This window comes from Zalophus californianus, chromosome 8, assembly GCF_009762305.2.
Source record: "Zalophus californianus isolate mZalCal1 chromosome 8, mZalCal1.pri.v2, whole genome shotgun sequence".
NCBI lineage: Eukaryota > Metazoa > Chordata > Mammalia > Carnivora > Otariidae > Zalophus > Zalophus californianus.
In genome coordinates, this window is record NC_045602.1 from 35,912,652 (window position 1) to 35,926,079 (window position 13,428).

A 13,428-nucleotide genomic window follows, 5' to 3' on the forward strand; every position below is an offset into this window, starting at 1 on the left:
CCCCCAGTTTGCTTTCCTCAATGCCCCCCACCCCCACTCGGGGCCTCAAAAAGCCTCCACCAGGAGGTGGCACATCACCCTCCAGCCCCATCCTGAAGCAGCTGAAAGTTGCCTGTAAGTTGGAAGTTAGAGACAGGGCCCAGCAGGAGCGAAGCCTAGGGGTGGGGTGGGGTGGGGGTGCCTGACGGAGAGGATCAGGGAGGGTGACACAGAGAGGGGCACTGAGGGGATGGTCTTGTGCCACTGCCAAGAAAAGTCTGGAGGAGGCGCCCGGCGGGCTCGGTCGGTATAACATGTGACTCTTGATCTCGGGGTCATGAGTTCAAGCCCCACATTGGGCGAGGAGCCTGCTTGAGGCCCCGAGTGGGGGTGGGGGGCATTGAGGAAAGCAAGCCTGGGGGGCAAGACCAGTGGGGTATTGGAGCCCCCAGCAGCACAAGTTCTGTCCGTTGCAGCGGACTGGACCCCTCGATGCACACGGCTGGGCACATCCCAGCGCCACAGCCCCATGGCTGACCTCTGCTCTTGGATTCTATCCTGATAGCAAAGGGAGTTGCTTTTACCCTGCTGTGGAACAGACAGCAGTCAAGATGCCAGCTTCCCAGGTGAGCTGTTCGCATGAACTTTTAGTGCCTTCACGTTTCCGCCACATGCAAAATCCATGCCCCCATCAGTACCTGAGGCGTTGGGGAGCGCGCACGGACCCCACATATGGATTCACGTGCACCAGTGCTTCTGCGAAAGGCCTCAGCGCCGAGGGCAAGGGTCGGGAGCAAATGCCAGCCAACAGCGCAGATGGGCAGGGGCTCTGGGCGGCGGCCAAAGGGAGGGGCTGAAATGGCGCCAGGAGCACCCTGCAGGGGGGCTGCACGCCACCACTGACCACTCGACAGAGGTGGCTGCCAGCTGCTTTGCCTGCTGCGGGGCCCCTCAGGCCATCCCCTCCCCTCTCCCTGCATCAAGCCCGGGAGACTGGGGCCGTGATTTATGCCCATTCTCCCGTCGGAGGGACTGAGGCTCCCCGGAAATCACGCAGACTGAGACAACAAACGGGACAGGCTGTTAGGGCTCAGGTCTGCCTTTTTCCTTAAAGGCGAAGAGGCAGGCTCTCCTGCACGCCTTGTGTATGTGATCACATGCGTTTGGGTGTGTGCACGTGGATGTGAGCAGTGGGTGCGCCTGGGTGTGCACCCACGTTGGCGTGGTGGGTGGGTGTGCACAGGTGTGACTGTGTGGCGTGTGTATGTAGGTGTGAGAGTTCGGGGGCTGCATGAGGCTCCCTGTGCGTCCCTTGCTCTGTCACGCTCGGCAGACATCAAATATCACCAAGGGCAAGTGCAGACCAGCCACTTCCTGAGTCCCCTCAGAGCCACACAGGCCCTGGGTGCACTGGGCAGGACCGAGGAGGGGCGAGGGCCAGGGCCTCCTCCTCGCTGGGCCTCTGCACACATTGCCATCCATCCTTTTCACAGAGCACTGAGGAAGGATGCGTGAGCCGCCCCCAGGTGACCCACGAAGGGTAGGCAGAGCCAGCCAGGCCTGTCGGACTCTGGCCCCTGGCTCTCTCCTCCCAGCAACTGAGGTGGAACACCCCAGCATGGTCCCAATCCTCTGTCCTCACCCTCCACGGGTCCTGCTTTGAGCGCAGTGGCCTTGCTTGCATGAATGAATGAAAACATTATCTCCCAACAGAGGCAGAGGTGGTGTGGCCTGGGGTCCCCGGGTGGTCTCTGAGCCATCAGAGAGAAGGGAGCTCAGAACAGATGCCCCACGCCCACCTCTGCCCTCCCCCCAGCCCACCCCTGCCCCTACCTGAGCCCTGTGGGGCTGCACTGGACAGGATCCACTTGACCAGGCAGCACCGCATCAGGGCCTGGCGGGTGAGCCGCGGCCTCTGCCACTTGATGCCCTCCTTCTTGCTCAGTGGTGTGCGCCCAGGGTCCCCCAGGAGGCTGCCATCTGACACCTTCATCACTTCCTGCAGCAGGGACAGGCAGAGGAGCCCTGAGCCTTTGCTCAGAGAGGACCTCCAGGCCGACCCCAACCTCTGGGGCAAGGTCGTCCTTAATCCCACCAGGATCTTGTTCCCAGATTCACTCTACCCGGGGCACATGGCCTGAGTTCCAGCTGTGGGAGGGCGCCCCTCTGTGTGGCCACTGGGTCTGAGCAGTCGGGTTGGTTGGCCAGGACAATGGCTACCAGCGTGGCCAGTTGGGGAGATCCTTCCAGGGTCATGGGGTTCCACATGTGCTGCCTTTGTGTCATCCTGAAATGTACATGGTTCCCCAAAGCCAATAAACACATGAGCAGTTGGGCAAGTGCTGCAGACCCGGGGCCCCAAACAGAGCCCCTGTGTCGGTCAGCCCTCGGGCACCAGAAGCAGAGACTGACCCCGGCAGATGACAACTGAAAAGGAATCAGCTGTGGGGGTCCCGGGCCAGCCACAGCCTCCCCAGAAAGGACAGAGAGCCAGTCTGGGAAGGCAAACCAGAGCAAAGAGCGAGCCAAGGGACAGCGGCCCTCAGCCACAGTCACCCCCAGAAGAGGCCCGGGAGAGCACTTCTGCTGCAGCAGAGCACCCCGGCCCCTGCTGCTCGCGCTTCCATGTGGGGGGGCCTGCTGGCCCTGGGACCTGGATGCTGCTCTGGGGGGTCTTCTCAGTTGAGTCCCTAGCTCCAGGTTCAAGGTCGAGAGTGGAGGAATCTGATAGTCCCCGCCCGGGTCCTATGCCTACTCCCTGGCTGCAAGAGGAGTCAGGAAGGTGAGCATCTGGACTTTAAGGCTCTCTCATGTCCCCGGTATGGGCTTTCCTGGGCACAAGGAGTAAGAAAATGCCTACAAGGTACCCTGAACCAAGGAGTTTGTACAAATGCCCAAGTGAGGGGAAGCTGGTCTGCTGCATCCCGCAGGCTCCAGTTGAGCCGGAGAACCCTCCGGGTGCTGGGTTGGCTCGTGGCTCCCTGAGGCCCATTCCTGTTTAGGGCTGGACAGTCTGCCTCCCGGTCAGCTTTTGGTGAAGTGGCCGCCTAGACAGGGTGACGACCACACCCGTTTTCCTGATTTCTGGGGCCTTCCCAGTTACAAGTGCCCTCTCTATCACCGTCACCCTCCAAGCCACCTCCCCGACACACACCCTCAGGAGCACCCCCACATTCCTTCCCTTCTCCAAGGCTGGCCCTGGCAATGAGGGGGGTCAGCGGTGCCCAGAGCTGCAGCGAGGGTGAGCACACCCTATCCTGGTGGGGAGAAAGAGGGGGTGAGCAGGGGTGGCCAGGGGTCTCAGGGTGCCAGGGAGACTGAAGGAGGCCCCCCGTATGCACATGCACACACACACACACTTACACACGCACACATACACCCCAGTCCTGCCCCAGCTGTGTCAGAGAGGCACCTTCTCCATTATTAATAATCTCATTCAGGAGAGAAACGGCCTCAATGAATAAGGTCTTTATTTCGGTCCAGGAGGGGGGTAGGGGGAAGATGGGCAGCTGGGGCTTCATTACTTCATGCGTTCTTTGCTGTAGGCTCTGCAGCTGGGGTTAGTGGAGAATGTCAGGAAGAAAAACTGCACCGGGCCTCAGAGCTATCCGTTGGGACCCCGTCTATCCCAGGACAATGCTGCCAATGCTGGCTGGCAGGGGCTGTCCTCGTGGGGCCCGAGGCTAGTCCCGGGGATTCTGTCTTGCAGACCAGGCCTAACTAATGCAGGAGAGACCTGGCAGGGGGCCCAGGGTTCTGTCCTCCAGGGAGGGCTGGGAAGACCCAGAGGCAGGGCGGAGAGCTCCATTTGGGCCTTTTATTCTGGGCCTCAATGTGGTCTCACCGTCAAGACAATCCCACAAGGTCGGCAACGCCACCCCCATTTTAAAGATGAGGAAACTAAGTCCCGGAGAGTCTGGGGGCAAGCCAGGGCCTCTCTGCACTTGTGGTCTCCTGGTTCCAAAGTTCAGGTGGTGCTGGCCACAGGCTGCACTGCTTAGCCTTCCCGGGGCCAGGCTCCGGAAAGGCCTCGGAAGCTGGGGAGGGGCTCCCAAGCCCCCAGCCACATCAGAGTAACAGTCTATGAGTGTCCTGATACTCTCCTGGATGGATGAGCCCCAGTATGTGTGTTCTCCCTGATGCAGTGAGTTGGGGGTGCGAGTGGCAGGAGCTCTGGGAGCCCCGCAAGCAGGGCCTATGATGGCCTCCCCCTGTGAAGTGGGTGAGGGGTCCTTACAGGAGAGGAGGGGCCCACAGTGGCTGACACAGCTGTGGGTAGGGCCACACAACTGCAAGGAGGGGCACAGTCCACAGGCTGTGGATTGGGCCCATCCTCCCAGGCAGGAGGGCAAAGAGGGACGAGTGACCGCAGGTCATCCTCATGAATGGTTGACGCTGGTCTGTCTGGGAGAAGGTCTGTCTGGGCTGTCAGGAAATGTTAGTGGCCACTCTGGGCACCCTGCTCCTGATTTGGAAGCTCTCAGGCATGGAAGGGAGGGAGCCCTGAGAGGTGACACAACCCCCTCACCCCAAGATACCTCTGTTCTAAGAGGTGACAGAATTGAGGAGCGCTGAATCAGTGAGGAAACTCCAGCTTGAATTAAATCCCCTCCCATCCCTGCTAAGCACCCCGTGGCTTCCACTGCATTCCGAATAAAACCCCAATGGCTTCCCCCCACCTACAAAGCCTCAGTCAGCGCAGCCCGACCCCGATCGGCCGGCCACGTGCACCAAGCGCCAGCGCCAGCCTCGCTGTGCTCCTCACACACGCCAGGCAGGTTCGCGAACCGTTGCTCCTCTGTTTCCCACCCCACCCCACTCCCCGCCCCGCAGCTTCCCTCCGGGGTCTCTCTACATTAATCCTTACAGCCACATGTGATTCCACAGTGATCTCAGTAAAGTCTCAAATAAAAATACTGTCCACAAACAAAAAAGGCTATTAAATATACATACACACTCGAAAACCTCAAGAAATATTCACAAATGACTAGATGAAAGTCCCCTGACGCTTGTCATAATTCAACTGAGAATTTCTCTCCTCCCACTCCTGCTTGATCCTGCATCATTTCCACAGTGGCTGGAGCCATCCCTCCATCCTCCGTGGGCCTCAAGGGGTGGCCAGATTTGGGTGGCAGAGACCGATGAAGCCAGAGGACCTGCGCCCTGAGGCCCAGCAATGGCCCTTGGCTGGCCCTGCGGACCTGCAGCCTTCTCTGAGGTCCACAGATTCCCCAAAGGGCAGAGGTCGTTCCCTGACAACCCAGAGCTGAGAATCGCAGCTCCTGTCTGGCCAGATGGGTCAGGGGCAGGTCTTAGTTCACTTCCAAGTCCAGGTCTGTGGGGAGCAAGGGAGGGACAGAGAGGACACCAAGCTGGTGACGGACCTGCTATGGGCCAGGCACTTGGTTAGGAGTGTGGAGATGCTGTCTTATTTGATGCTCACACCAATCTATTGAGGTTCCTTAGACCCTCCTCCAAATCAGCCCTTTGAAGCCCAAGTCCCAGAATAGATTCTTCCTCACACCCTCTTACCAAGCTTGCCTGGTTCCCCCATAGTGTGTGTTCTCTCGTGCTCAGGGTCAAGGAGGAGTCCACCTAACTGTCCAACTTCAGGTGTGTCCTTGGTGGGCTTTGGCTGGAGGTCATGGGCTCCCAGGGCTGGAGCTGGCCACTGGGCACCTGGGAGATGCTCCCAACTGGTTTGGGAGACGCCTTAGACTCTGGGGGGTGGGAGGGGTGCCCCAACTGCCCCTCTACCTCTGCCTCCTCCTTACAGAGATGGGGTGTGGCCTCGGCTCAGAGTCTCGGCAGGCCACATGGCGGCGGGGGGTGGGGGGTAATGCTGTTGTTTTGTTTTTGTTTTCATGGCATCCATACTGTTACCTTCTCCTTCATCAGTGGCTCCCCTCTTTCCATTTACAATAATGATTTAAAGATTCCCCTCTCAATGCATTTATTAAAATTTAAAATGTGAGTAAATTTAAAGAAAAAAAAAAAACCAATCACACAGATTGTGGCAGATAAGGCAAAGTCAGTGAAGACAGAGAACCAACAGCTAGGAAGCTTGGAGACCTAGGGACCTGCTCGGTGCAGCCTTGCTGAGTCCCCGGGTCTGAGCTGCCCCAGACAGGGGCCCCGGCTGCAGGTGACTACTGAGCACTTGAAATGGGGCTAGTCCAAATTGAGATGTGCCATCGGTGCAAATAGACACTGGCTCCAAAGCCTTACTTGGAAGGATATAAAATAACTTATTAATTTTATATTGCTTACATATTGAAATGATAATATTTACACTGGGTTAAATATATGATTAAAAATAACTTTGCTTTTTATTTTTTATTTTTATTATTTTTTAAAGATTTTATTTATTTATTCATGAGAGACAGAGAGAGAGAGAGAGAGAGAAGCAGGGGGAGAAGCAGGCTCCCCACCGAGCAGGGAGCCCGATGTGGGACTCGATCCCAGGACCCTGGGATCATGACCTGAGCTGAAGGCAGACGCTTAACCATCAGAGCCACCCAGGCACCCTAACTTTGTTTTTTAAAAAAAACTTTCTTTAATGTGCCTCCCTGAACATTTAACATGACACCTGTGACTCACACTACACTTTTATTGGCTAGCACTGTTCTAGATGGTTCTCAGACCAGCCAGTTGGATGGTTTGGGGCAGCCTCCTCCTGCCAGGGCATATGCTGACCCCAGTTCCTCTCTCCTTCTCAAGTCCCAGCTAGGGTCCGTCAGACCTGTTTCAGAAAGGTGGCCCAGTGGGGTGTGGAGGAAGGGTGGGGGGGCAAGGAGGCAGGAGGCCAAACTGGGGGGGGTGCCCAAATCCAGGGGAGGAAGTGGGGGTGCTGAGCCAGGCCCAAGCAGTGGGAGGGGGGGTGAAGATATTAGTGGGTATTTAGGATCTGCTGTGGATGTGGGTAGTGGGGGCTGCTGAGGGGACTCCCCAGTAACTGCGACAGTTGTCTCCACAGACACGGGGGAGCAGCATAACCCCTCATATCTTCTAGCCACCCCAGAGCAAGGTCTGCACTCTCCACTAGGAACACCACTGGCTGAGAGTTTTCACCACGCCGTCGAAAGAGGCCAGATCATCGTAAACAGACTACTAGGGCCTGGGCCTGGACATCCCACCTCATGAGTCCCCACCCTCTGCAGCCCCCCGAAAGGCCAGTAGCCTCGAGGGCTGCTACCCTGCTCACTGCCCCATGCCCAGTGTGCACAGCGTCGCCTTGTGAGGGCCCATCAGGCCAAGGACTAGGGGTGCCCTGAGGCGAGACCTTCAAGCAGCTACTTCTGTCTCTGTGGTTCTCATCAGTCGGGCTCTGAGAACCCCCAAAGCGAAGCCCAGAGGTTACCTGTGGGCATGTGGCAGCCCGTTGGGGGTGGGGGTGCATGGCTGGAGGCCATGGAGGGTCTTGGCAAATCCAAGTTCAAACACCCAGGCTCCATTCCTCAGAGGTAATGTCATCCGAGGAAATGCATATGCAAATATTATAGGTACTTTTCCCCAAATATTTACATTTATGGATGAGACATAGCATGAATGGTTGCATAAGGACCACCAGGACCCACTGGATCCTGGCTCAGAAGACACACTTAGCCAGGGAGGGGGAATTTCAGGCAGGTTAATGTTCTTTTGGGCTACCACGTACAGTGGGAAGAGGTCTGCAGTCAGCCAGACGGGGATTTGAATCCCAGACCCGCACCTCCCAGCTGGGCAGCCCTGGACAAAGTATTCAACAACCACGCTGAGCCTTAGTGTCTTCATCTGTAAATAGGGATATTAATATGCCTTTATAGGACCACGGGGAAGGTTAAGTGAGGTGACATACAAAGCCCCAGCAGGAGCGCGATTATCCATAGTCCCTATCCTGCTGATGCTGAGGAATTCTGCCACCCAGAGCAAGGGGCAGGGCCAAGCGATGGCCAAGGGATTTCCAGAGAGAGAGAACGAGCCAACTTGCTCTGCTCAGTGGCTGCATATCAGAATCACCTGGGAGCTTCCCCCACATCTGGCTGCCTGCAGGCTGCATTATCTGACTTGGTGGAGCCCGTGCTGCTCTATTTTTATAAAGCTCCTCAATAGAGGAGCTTATTTGAAAGTGCTGCTAGGGTTTAGAGGGCTCATCCCACCCAGTGGAAAGTTCTGGTCTTGTCTGTGGGAGGAAGGGGTCTCAGTGTCTCAGTCTCCCCTAAACCCCTGGCCCGCTCCTAAGAGGGCTGCCCTCAGGGCCAGAGACTGGACCAGCTGGGGATGCGCAGAGCTGCTCAGATGTGGGGCTGCCTGCCCCCCACCCACGCCCCCAGCACTGTCCTGGGGACTGTGGCAGCGCAGGCTGGCTCACTGAGCAACCACTCCTCGTTGCTCGCTCTATTTCCATCACTTGGGACAGATGGCAGGAAGTGGCGGTGGGCGTCGTGTCGTGCAGGCCCTGAGGATTTTGGGGGGGGAGACTTTGGGGAGGCTTGATTCTCCACCCACCCCTGGGCACCTACAGATGCAGGCTAGGCAGCTCGCCTGGTGAGGGGGGAGTTGGGAAGGAGTCCCTGCCAACACTTGCACGAGCACACACATGCTGGAGCAGGGGAGGGAGGACTGGGTCATCGCTACCCTGCGTCTGACGGCTGCCACCTGGGCTAGGACACAAGCTCCCCACCTGGCCCATGCTGCCCAGGCGATGCAGGTGTCTCATTAACCCGGGGCGGGGCGGGGGGGGCGGGGGGACGCGGCATGCTCACTGACCACATTCTCCTGTTGGAGTGCCCTTCCCAGGCTCTACTCAGTAATGAGAAAATAGTGACATTGACCCTCCAACCATTTATGGAGCTCTTGCTCTATGCCCGGGCTGTGCTAAGCAGGCTGATATAGGACTTCATTTACCTGGGAGGATGATGATGTTTCCCCCAGGAAAATGAGGAGATCATGGCACAGAGGAACTAGCTAACTTGTCCAAGGACACACAGCTAATGCATGAAGGAGCTGGGACTGAGCCTAGATCTTCCTGATGCAGAGCCAGGTTAACAGCCGTCCCAGACCACCATCCTCTCCTGGCTGGAGCCATCCAGTACCAAATGGTGGAGATGGGGCTCCATGATAAGCTAGTGGGCATTTGTGTGTCCATGAGACTGCCCCCTGGCACTTTTGGTAGTGTCCCCCACCTCTACTCCGGGCCCCCACCGGTCAGCACAAGGCACTGGCCTCAGGTGAGGGCCTGGCACAGGCTAGGAGTGTATCTAAGGTCCAAATGGGGATATTGAAGCTCGGAGAGGGAATGGACCTGCCCAAGCTCACAGGGTCAACTGGGTGGAGTTGGGGGTAGAACCTGGCTCTCCGGGGGTCACTGCTCAGAGTGTCCGTCTTGAGAGAAGATCTTAAACCAGAATCAGGCTGGGCTGGGCACAGGGGCATGGCACCGGCAGCAGGTGGGCTCAGGTTTAGCCCTTGTTTGTCCTGGAGGCGTGTGCTGGAGGCGGGGTGGGCAGTGGGTGGGGGGCAGAGCTGGAGATGTGGCCCGTGAAGACCAGGGCCTGCTTTGCCTAGCTGAGTGCGGCATAGGCCCGTGCCTGTGGGGCTCGGGGGCTGCTGGGCAGAGACCTGAGGCAGGAAACGGGCCAACTGGGAGGTGGGACAGGCCCCCTCTGGGCTGACCTGCCAAAACTCAGCTTAGCTCCCCCTCTCCAGCCCTGGCACCTGTGGCCTTGGTTCTCTCCCTGTCACGCGGCTGCTCTGTGGCATTCTAAGGATGTAGGCTGATCACAGCTGACAGATGCACCTGTTCAAGGGAAACATCAGTCAGCTGGGAATAGGGAGCTGGGGTGGGGGCACAGCACACAGTGACTGACACCCCACTGTGCCTCCTTCCTGTCTGTTTCCTTCCTGCCCCACCCCCCATCCCTGTTTGGAGGACCAGCTCAGGAAGATCTGCCAAGTTCTCTCTCCTCTTCCCTCTTTGCCTTGGAAACCAAGGTTGCCCCTCTCCCTCATAGAGGCCACATTCAGGCCTCCGCAGCTGCTCCTGGGCATCACCAGAGATGCTTTGGAGTGGGACAGAGAGAGCAGATGGGCCCCAAGCCAGCCTGAATCAGCAGAGCACCTCCCACTCTCGTGGAGGATTTTAATAAAAGGGATCCTGAATTCAAAAGATGGGGGTCCTTTCCTTTGCAGCTCTGGATCTACAACCCAGAAAATGATCTGTGGCTGGCTCAAGGTCACATGGCTAAACGAGGGGACATGGCCAGGGATGGGGTGTGGTTCATGTGCTCTCACTAAAGGTTTCAGAAGGAACAATGGGCCACAAACGCATGAAGCCATCCCCCAGCTGGGATGGGGCACTTTCCCAGCTGCCTGGTGACAAGCAATCCACTCTCTGTTCGTAACCTTCCCCCAGGACTTGCCCAACCCTCCCGCCAAGCCCTAGGGACCTGGGCTTTGAAATAAGATGGAGCAGGGTTCAAATTCCAGCTATAACACTTTTTGGCTTGCAACCTAGGGCAGACCTCCATTTCCTCACCTGTAGAGTGCGTACAATACCAAGAGCTTCTTCGGGGGCTGCCCAGCGGTCTAGGGAGATAATGCAGGTGCAGGGCCTGTTGGATAGGCCGTGCAGGGAGAAGTGGCCACCTCAGGGATCCTGCCCCTCAGCCCTGCCCTTCTCCCAGACCCCACCTGGACGACAGTCAGCCACTTCACTCCCCATCTCAATTCAGGCCTTTGATCACTCTCTTTAAAAATGGGTGAGCAGGGGCGCCTGGGTGGCTCAGTCATTAAGCGTCCACCTTCGGCTCAGGTCATGATCCCAGGGTCCTGGGATCGAGCCCTGCATTGGGCTCCCTGCTCGGCGGGAAGCCTGCTTCTCCCTCTCCCACTCCCCCTGCTTGTGTTCCCTCTCTCGCTGTGTCTCTCTCTGTCAAATAAATAAAATCTTTAAAAAAAAAAATTAGTGAGCAAATTCGGGCCCACCTACAGAAGCACCTGCAAGAAGGCTGGAAGCTGGGTAGGTAGAGGTTCCCAGTGCCTGCGCCAGGCCATGAAGACATCACTCCCCAACGGCCTAGGACGGTAGCTCGCACCTGCCACAGGAGACCCCATGGTTCTGCTTGTTCCTTTCCCCTAGGAGCTCACAGAGTTCAAGCTGCACATCCTGCTCCCCTCTCTGAGCCTCAGTGTCTGTAGAAAGGGAGGTGGCAGTGCCTGCCCTCCTGGGATGTCACAAGGATCCACAAGGGACTGGGTAGTGCACAGAGAGGTGAGGGACCGAACACCCATGGGGTGTCACTGGGGGCAGCCGCTGACCATGACTGACGGGCAGCTTAGAGTGAATGAGTTGGGCCAACTCCCAGCCTGGGCTCTGAACTGCAGTCCCTGCTGCCACTAGAGTGGAAGACTTTTTTCCCAAGCCTCCTGCTGACCTTGGTGAGGGAGCCAGTGGTGGCTTCCCTTAAAACCACTGTCCCTGCCTGGCCCAGCACCAGAAGGTGTGGGACCCGCTCCAATCTCTGGCCAGGTCAGCCCCAGGAAGGCCACCGGCAGGCTTAAGGCAGAGTGAGATACACTGGGGCCCAGGAGCCAGTTGTAGGGGGCACAGAGGGCAGTGTGGGGTCACAGTGGCCAAGGAAAGGGCCAGATGCACCTGCAGGACTCGAGTCACACCCTCTACTCACCAGTCAGGGGCAGGGAGTGACCTCCTGGCAGTTAGGGCCAGCAGAACAAAGGAAGGGGGCTTGTCTCCCAGCTGGTGGACAGCGCAGGCTGTGTGCGCCCATGTGCAGCCCGGGTTTAGAAACGCCTGCCTCTGTGTGCATGCTGTCAGCTGTGGGCACAGTCACGGGGCATGCTGGTGCGGTGCATACTCATACCGACGTCTGTGGATGGGTAGCACCTGTGTTGGCTGTGGCGGGAGTGTGCAGTGAGCGCAGGCACAGACACCTGTAACCAGGCGTGCGGTTTCTCTGCTTCTGCTCTGGAGGTTGCTGGGGAGACTGGAGGTGACAGGAGAGAAAGCACCTTTCAACGTGCCCTGTCGCCAGGCTCAAGGGGTTTCATGTCATCACCTCTGCTGATCCTTCTGGCACCCCTGGGAGATGGACCAGAAAGGGCAGGGGTGGCCCAGGCTCTGGGGAAGTGTGGCCTGGAACCACCCACGAGCTGACTCTGGGCTGCTTGTCCTTGAGGGTGAGAGAGAGACAGGAATCCACCTCTGGGTAGGGGGCGGTGAAGATAGCAAGATGTCAGCCCAGTATCTATCTATTCTTCCTTACTCACAAGACCCTGATTTTATTTAAGTTTTGTTTTGTTTTGTTTTGTTTTTTGCCCGTCCTTCTTTCTACTTCCTGCTGCCTACATGTGCTGGCTGGAGCTCCAGCAGCCATGTTGGACTTTAAGGTAACCTCAAGAATGGGAGCCAGTGAGACAGATGGAGCCTGAGTCCCTGCTGACCATGGGGCCCCCGTGCCAGCCCCTTATGGCCTCCCTCTGGACTTCTGCATGACAGAGAAATGCAACCAACCTTGTTCAAACCAGATCTGAGCAGCCAGATCTAAGCCTGATGCTGCTTCTTCCTTCCCAAGCAAGACTATCCCAAACATGTGAGAAGCTTGCAAGGCATCAGGGCGGATTTTCTGAGTGCGAACTGTAGTCTGGGAACCGGCTTATTTTCCTCTCCCTCATTCTTCTTCACTTACTTATTCTTCAGCCTTCCCAACACCCTGCTACTATTTCTTGAACTCTGTCCCAGGCATTTTCCTTTGCCTTCTCTCTCTCCAACCTCCCAACCGCCCCGCAGAGTGGGAACTAGGAGCACGTGTCCTTATTCAGGGGCTCAGAGCCCTTTAGGAAGTTGCACTTCATTAATCACCTGAATGATTAAAAGATGCACTCATTGCCCAGCCTTCAAGCCTAAGGCACCACCTCCCAGCACTCAGTCTTCCCCCACCTCTCAGGGCTGTGGGCCCAGGCTCAGCGTCTGGGTCAGGCTCAGGGTCAGGCTCAGGGTCAGGGTCAAGCTGCTCTGGCCCTTGCCCCGGGGACCTGACAAGCAGCACCAGCCACATGCCTGACCCCAAGCTCCTCCTCTGTCCAGCTGCTACCCCACAAACACCTAAAGCCTCTCTGGCCCAGAGGGGGCCCCGGACGGCTAGCCTCCCAGACTGGACACCCCGACACTTACTTTTTCAAAAGTGACCCTACAGGGGACGACAGCGCTTGAGGTCAAAGGAGGAAGCACAAGGCTCCCTTGGTCCAGGGCCACCCGCAGAAGCCCTGGCTCCCCACCCCTGGGCGAGAGCCCCCAGCCCCGCCGGCACCTACCTTCGCCCGATGCATCCTGGGCGCTGAAGCAAACTGTGGCCGGCCTCCCCCTTTGCCGCTGAGATCAGGACTGCCGCGCCGGCGGGTGGCTGCCTCATGTTTGCTTGGCCCCACACGTAATTGTTACGGGCGGCTCCT

The 13,428-nt window shown here is 57.7% G+C and overlaps 1 protein-coding gene across 2 annotated transcripts in view; it reads right to left on the minus strand.

Moving 5' to 3' along the window:
• The window catches only part of KCNIP3 (potassium voltage-gated channel interacting protein 3), a 79,526-nt gene extending 66,098 nt beyond the window's left edge, over positions 1-13,428 (minus strand). For both annotated transcript variants that reach the window (XR_003524890.2, XM_027623931.2), the window contains exons 1-2: positions 13,291-13,428; positions 1,813-1,978 (exon numbers count right to left, since the gene is read on the minus strand). Coding sequence is in view for 1 of the 2 variants with exons in the window: in XM_027623931.2 (XP_027479732.2) it covers positions 1,813-1,978; positions 13,291-13,305 (181 nt within the window). In the remaining variant the exon portion in view is untranslated. The remainder of the gene's footprint in view (positions 1-1,812; positions 1,979-13,290) is intronic.